The sequence below is a fragment of the Drosophila serrata genome, unplaced genomic scaffold (assembly GCF_035046125.1).
Source record: "Drosophila serrata isolate PLE 108 unplaced genomic scaffold, ASM3504612v1 contig_208, whole genome shotgun sequence".
Classification (NCBI taxonomy): domain Eukaryota; kingdom Metazoa; phylum Arthropoda; class Insecta; order Diptera; family Drosophilidae; genus Drosophila; species Drosophila serrata.
The window spans coordinates 549,547-555,994 of record NW_028257106.1 but is presented as its reverse complement, the minus strand read 5'-3'; the positions used below and the strand labels follow the sequence as shown (position 1 = coordinate 555,994).

The 6,448-nt window shown below is 49.8% G+C and overlaps 1 protein-coding gene across 1 annotated transcript; it reads left to right on the top strand.

Moving 5' to 3' along the window:
• Window positions 1-211: 211 nt before the first annotated feature.
• Window positions 212-5,636, top strand: LOC147644266 (uncharacterized). The gene is given in 5 exon segments (XM_086829481.1): window positions 212-1,256; window positions 1,258-2,090; window positions 2,092-3,488; window positions 3,491-3,711; window positions 3,713-5,636. Coding segments are annotated over 5 exon segments (3,645 nt in total). The 5' UTR covers window positions 212-881; the 3' UTR covers window positions 4,532-5,636.
• Window positions 5,637-6,448: the final 812 nt, after the last annotated feature.

Below are 6,448 nucleotides of genomic sequence, written 5' to 3'. Positions count from 1 at the left end.
AAACGGACAGACGGACAGACGGACAGAAGGACAGACGGACAGACGGACATGGCTAGATCGACTCGGCTGTTGATCCTGATCAAGAATATATATACTTTATATAGTCGGAGGTGCCTCCTTCACTGCGTTGCAAACTTTTGACTGAAATTATAATACCCTGCAAGGGTATAAAAATAAGAGAGCAATCCTTCTCTCATTTGGCTATTTTTTTTTTTTTTTTTTGGTTTTCTAGCTAATTGCTTTTTTTGTATAAAAAGGAAAGCTAAAGTTTTTTTTGTTTGATTGTTGTTTTTATGTAGCGCATTTGACCAAGCTAGAGGGATATTTTTTTTGAGTTATCTGCCTTTGCTAACACTGGTAGCCGCATTTCAGGTATTTTTTAGCTAATTTATTTGTTTCTTTTGTTTTTTTACTATTGTACTAGTGAGGGCGGAGTTTCAATTTTTTTTTCGAATTGAGATTTAGACTGGGTTGCTCATCCTAGTCCAGGCCTTGTCGCAGTGTTTTTTTTTTCGCATTCTGGTTGAGCGGTGCGTCAGTCAGGCGGTCTCGTTTTCGTCAGGCCCTAATTGAGCATGCCCATAGAGGGAAAGTCGAAACCGACATCTGCGCCAGGAAAGGAGTCCAAAGCCACCCCATCCACTCCAGTACCGCCTCGCGCTAGGCCAACACCCAAGTCAGTCAGTCCGAAAGGAACAACCGTATTGTCGGGATCTCCAGGAAGGGAGCTTCCGTCGCCAAGTTAAAAGACCACTCCCCGGATTGTAATTTCCCGTCCATTGGCGAAAGCATCCAGCGAATCGTCGCTGGCAGTTAAGCCTGAGATCCCCTCCACTTCCGGGAGTGAATTCCGAAGGGTGACACGCGCGGTCAGCAAAAAGATGGCATCCTCCGACCAGCCAACGGCAGCAACCGCAGGTTTGCACAAGTTTATTGCGGTCAGCGATCGCGTAAGCCTCTTTGAGGCAAAGATAAACACTCCTGGTCAGGCGACACCGTTCTCGCATACACTACAAGTACGCCTCCAACAGGTGCGAGCCTTATGGGAAAAAGTCGAAAAGGTATATGAGACCTGTTCCGACTTAATTGCCCTAGAAGGATCCCTCAGCACAATGCCGCTGCTGCAGTCGAAATATCATTATTGCTACTCGGTATATGAGGCATGTGCGGCAAAAATTGGTGAGACCCTAGAAAGGGTAACGCCTCCTACCGTTCCAGCTCCCTCTCAACCCCAACTTTCGTCCGGTTGTTGTTTACCTCCGTGTGATACGGAAGTTTTCTACTTTCAGGGACCTGTTCACGGCAGTTTATGTTAATAACCCCAGGCTGACCCCGGTCGAGAAGCTGTTTTATCTTCTCACGAAGACTAGTGGCGAAGCAAAGACCATTGTCGCAAAATCCCCGCTGACAAATGACGGCTTCGCTTCAGCGTGGGAGGCTCTTCAAAACCGGTTCCAGAACAAGCGACTCCTATTCAACAGCCAACTCAAGCTCCTTTTCAACTTGAGTTCCATTTTTCAAGAGTCGGGACATGCTCTAAAAGAGCTCCAGTCCACGATTCAGGGGTATTTAACAGCGCTAGCACACTCCCAAATCTCCACAGAAAACTGGGATTGTCTACTGGTTTTCCTGTGCGCAAGCAAATTGCCAAAGGCCACCCTGTCCTTATGGGAACAGTCCCTCACTTCAAAATCCGAGATACCAGCTTGGGAGGAAATGAATACTTTCCTGAGTGAGAGGTATCGGACATTAGAGGCCATCGACGATATGAAACCAACGCAGACATTTCCGAAAAAGCTTCAATCCTTCGAGACCAAGGTCAGCACCAAACAGAGAGGGTGTGACTTATGCTCCAAGGAGAATCATCCGGTAAGATTGTGCCCGCGCTTTCTTCAAATGTCCGTCGATGCGCGAGAGGCCATCAGCTTCGTGATTGCTCAAGCACTTACAGTTGCTTCACATGCAAGGGGAGGCATCATACGCTGCTGCATCGCGGCCCCCCAAGTTCCGACCATGCGAGTTCCACCTCGCCCCCTCAAGACCCTCCAGCAGCCATGCATCTGCGAGCACATCAACGGTGCAAAATTACTTCGCCTCCGCCACTACAGCCGTTCTACTGGGCACTGCGATTATCGACGTGTGCCACTTGGGGACTAATTACCGAGCACGAGCCTTAATCGACTCGGGATCAGAGGCGACGTTTATTTCCGAGCGTCTCTTCAAGATTATTAAGTTGCCATTCCGCAACATCCAGGCGCAAGTCTCCGGGCTAAACCATTCGGTTTCGGCAAAGTCGACAAGACTTTGCAATTTCGCAATCCGCTCCCCTACCAAACCGGGGCTACAATTAGACACCGTAGCCTATGTCCTTCCGGAATTATCGGGCAAATTGCCGTCGCATCCAATTTCAAAAAATTCCTTGAAGGACCTGCCCGATCTTCAATGGGCGGACCCCCGGTTCTTTGAAAGTGCCCAGATCGACATCCTAATCGGGGCCGATATTCTACCGTCAGTGATGACGGGTGGCACGCGAAGAGATATATGCGACCCTGAAAACTCCGGATCAAATCTGAGATATTCAAGGTCCATTGCGTTGGCTCAGTTTCTTCGAAACGAGAATCGTTTAAAAAGATACTTTTCCCTAAAAGAGCAATATGAAAGCGTGATTCAGGAATATCTGGATCTGGGTCATATGAATGAAAATTCACCGACTCATAGTTCTCCTACCTATTACCTTCCACATCATGCAGTACTCAAGCCCGAGAGCACCACGACAAAGCTTCGCGTTGTATTTAACGCCTCCAGTCCGTCTGCAAATGGAACCAGCTTAAATGATATTCTTCATGCTGGCCCAGTCCTGCAATCCGATTTGACTATCCAGATTTTGAAGTGGCGGAACTTTCAATACGTATTTAGTGCAGACATCACAAAAATGTACCGTCAAATCTGGGTCGATCCGAAGCATACGCCCTTTCAAAGAATTCTGTTTCGAAATAAGGAAGGGGATATCCGAGACTTCGAGTTGCAAACGGTTACCTTCGGGGTCAACTGCGCGCCCTTTCTCGCCCTTCGAGTGCTAAAAAAGCTGGCAGAGGATGTCCAAGGGCTATTTCCAAAAGCCAGCCGGATTCTAAATCAAAACCTATACGTCGATGACGTCTTGGCAGGAGCAAATTCCCTAAATGAAGCCCAAATCTCAATCCAAGAGTTGCAAGAGGCTCTTAACTCCGCGGGTTTTCCATTAAGGAAGTGGACTGCCAATCACAGGTCCATTTTGGAGAATATTCCAGTTGAGCACATCCTTCATAGCGAGTTCCTCGACATCGATGCCGAAACTACGGCCAAGGCCCTCGGTATTCGTTGGAAGGCAAGGTCCGACGAATTTTATTTCGACCCTCCTGAAATAGCACTGGAAACCTCCTACACCAAGCGCGAGGTGTTATCCCAAATTGCGAGGCTGTTTGATCCGGTCGGATGGCTCGCTCCGTTCAAGTGCGCTCCAAGATTTTCATGCAAGCAATTTGGCTGCAAGATCTGGGCTGGGACGATACGCTTTCTAGCGAAATGAGTCAGAGATGGCGATCGTTCCTCCTGGAGTATTCCGACCTCAGCCAGATGCGGGTTCCGAGATGGGTCCGGTACCAGCCCGATATAAAGGTTGAGTACCATGGCTTCTGCGATGCGTCCCAAAAGGCTTTTGGAGCGGCTATTTTTCGTGCGCGTCGAGTTTAGACACGAAACCTTCGCACACCTCCTTACAGCCAAGACACGAGTCGCTCCAGTAAAGACCGTATCTCTTCCCAGGCTAGAGCTGTGCGGTGCCGTTCTGTTGACCGACATGGTGGCAACGATTCTTCCATATATGCCGACTGCCAGCTCCGACGTACGCTGCTGGACCGATTCCACGATCGTGCTGGCCTGGTTACGAAAGCCTACTTGCAACTGGACCACGTTTGTGGCCAACAGAGTTGACAAGATATTCCAGGCGATACCAGTCGACTTCGAACAGAACTCCGCCGATTTAGCTAGTCGAGGCGTGTCCCTACACGAGCTAGCGGACAGTCAACTGTGGTGGCATGGACCTGAGTGGCTGCAAGGGCTACAAGAGCTATGGCCAGTGCAGAGCGATGTGCATCCGAACACAGACCTAGAGCAGCGGGCGGTCAGGATGCATTTTAGTAAGGCCCCCTCTGACAAGTTTCTGGAACGTTTCTCGAAGCTGGACAAAGCGTTGCGAGTCCTGGCGTATGTTCTACGATTCTTCAAGCGCTGCCGCAAGGGCTCAATTTCGCCCACTTCACGACTCACGAGTGAAGAAATTCGAGAGGCAGAACGAGCGCTGATCTCCATTGCGCAGCGTAGAGCATACGGCCAAGAGTACAAGTGTTTGCGTGAGAAAAAGTGCCGCGTCCTCGAACCGCCGAACGCTGGAAAGCAGACGTTCACGAGGTATGAACTCCTACCGCTGCCGAGTCTGCCGGGGAATCCATCCTTTTCGGAAGTGCAAGAGGTTTCTAAAACTGAGCACTGAAAAGCGCCTTCGAGCAGTACTGATAAACAAGTACTGCTAGTACTGATAAACAAGTACTGCTCGAACTGCCTCGCCCACCAACATTCACAAGGAACGTGTCGCAGCATAGATGGCTGCAAAAAGTGTGGCGAGAGCCACCATACGTTGCTGCATCTGCATGAAAAGCCGCCGTGTTCATCGCCACCAGCACCTTCTTCGAAACGCACGGCGCGCCCGCCTGCTCCGCGTCGGGCGAGGGAGCCGCGGCCGTCCTTGATGACCGTCTCCAGGTCTCCGTCGCCAGCAATCGAGGCAACCCGTCCTGCGGCCTCCACTCCATCTTCGTCGGTGGCAGCGTTGCTGCACCAGAAGGTCGTTCATGTGCTCCCGACGGCCTGCGTCGTGCTTGATACCGGGAGACGACCTTCGAGATGGGGGCCATGATTGACCCGTGCATGGCGGTCAGCTCGATTGACCGGTCGCTGGCGGCGGCGTATAGACTACCCACCGTGGACGTAGGAGAAGACCAGGTCTGCTCGGCGACCATCCGGTCCCGGACCGGCAGATTCAGCCTGGAGCTGATTTTGAGGCTCGATCCCAGCCTCAAGATCAGAACCCCTACACGGACTCTGAGCGACGTCACCCGTGCGAAATTTTATGACATCCGTCTGGCGGATCCCTTGTTCCATCGCCCAGCGACAATTTCCCTCGTGTTAGGATCGGACTTGTATCCAAAGCTGATCCAACCGGGGTTCCTGAAATTGGACGAGAGATTGCCCGTCGCCCAGAGCACCGTATTCGGATGGACCGTCTCCGGAGCATGCCGAGAGGCCTAACGCGGTCTTGCGTGCGCAAGGGGAGGGAGAATGTTCGCGCCACAAGGGCGCTTAATTTCGAGCAGCAGTGTGGGACCACGAGCTTTCGCTCTCGCTGCTCCCGGCCGTCGCTCGCTCCCTCTCGTCTTGTAGCCGAAGGCGACTCCACGGTCCCAGCAGCCCTTGAGCTGGGCTTTAGTTTTAATTGGAAACGAAGTGCCTAATAAAACGAACCAAAGTGAAGCAAACTACGCTCTTTTTTATTGTGGAGAAAACATAAAGTGGAACAACTACAACAGCAACATCAAAAATCAACCCCTGCCATCGACCACGAGGAATTACTGGCTGACGACGGCTAAATAGTTTTGGACACCATCCGCCCACTCCATTTCATCGATCAAATTTTTATCTATGGTAAATAGAGCCAGGGGTGCGCTTGGATTTAATAACCGGTGGTCAAAGGAATTCAATTAACCCTATGTTACTAAATCTTTATATATTTTATTAGTTCGTCCTCTGCAGTATGGATCTTGCGTTTGGAGCCCTCAAACGCAAACGCAAACGCATCGAGTCGGTTCAAAATAGCTTCTACGATTGGCTAAGGACAGCAAGTTTATTAATAGGAGTCTACTAGAGTAGGAAGGTAATCTTTGGTGTGCATCCCAATTTAAACCGTGTAGAGCGAAAAGTAAAAAGTTCTTTTGAACCGACTCAATGCGTTTACTATGGACGCCGTACTGAGGGCTCCAAACGCAGCACCCATATTCTAGGATAGGACGAACTAAGAAAGTATATAAGGATTTAGTAACATAGGGGTCATTGAATTCCTTCGACCACCGTTTAATAAATCCAAGCACACCCCTGGCTCTATTCACCATAGACGAAATATGATCAATAAAGTCAAGTTTTGGGTCCAAGCGGACGCCCAAATCGTCAACAGAATTAATTCTTTCCAAATAGCAGCAGTTCAGCGTGTAAGTAGCAAGCTTAGGAACGACACGTGAGAATGTCATTAGCTTGCATTTCGAGCCATTTAAGTTTAATAAGTTTACACGGCACCAAGTTTGAAAATTATTAAGATCTGTTTGTAAATCCGATTGGCAGGCAACGTCATTGTATCGCA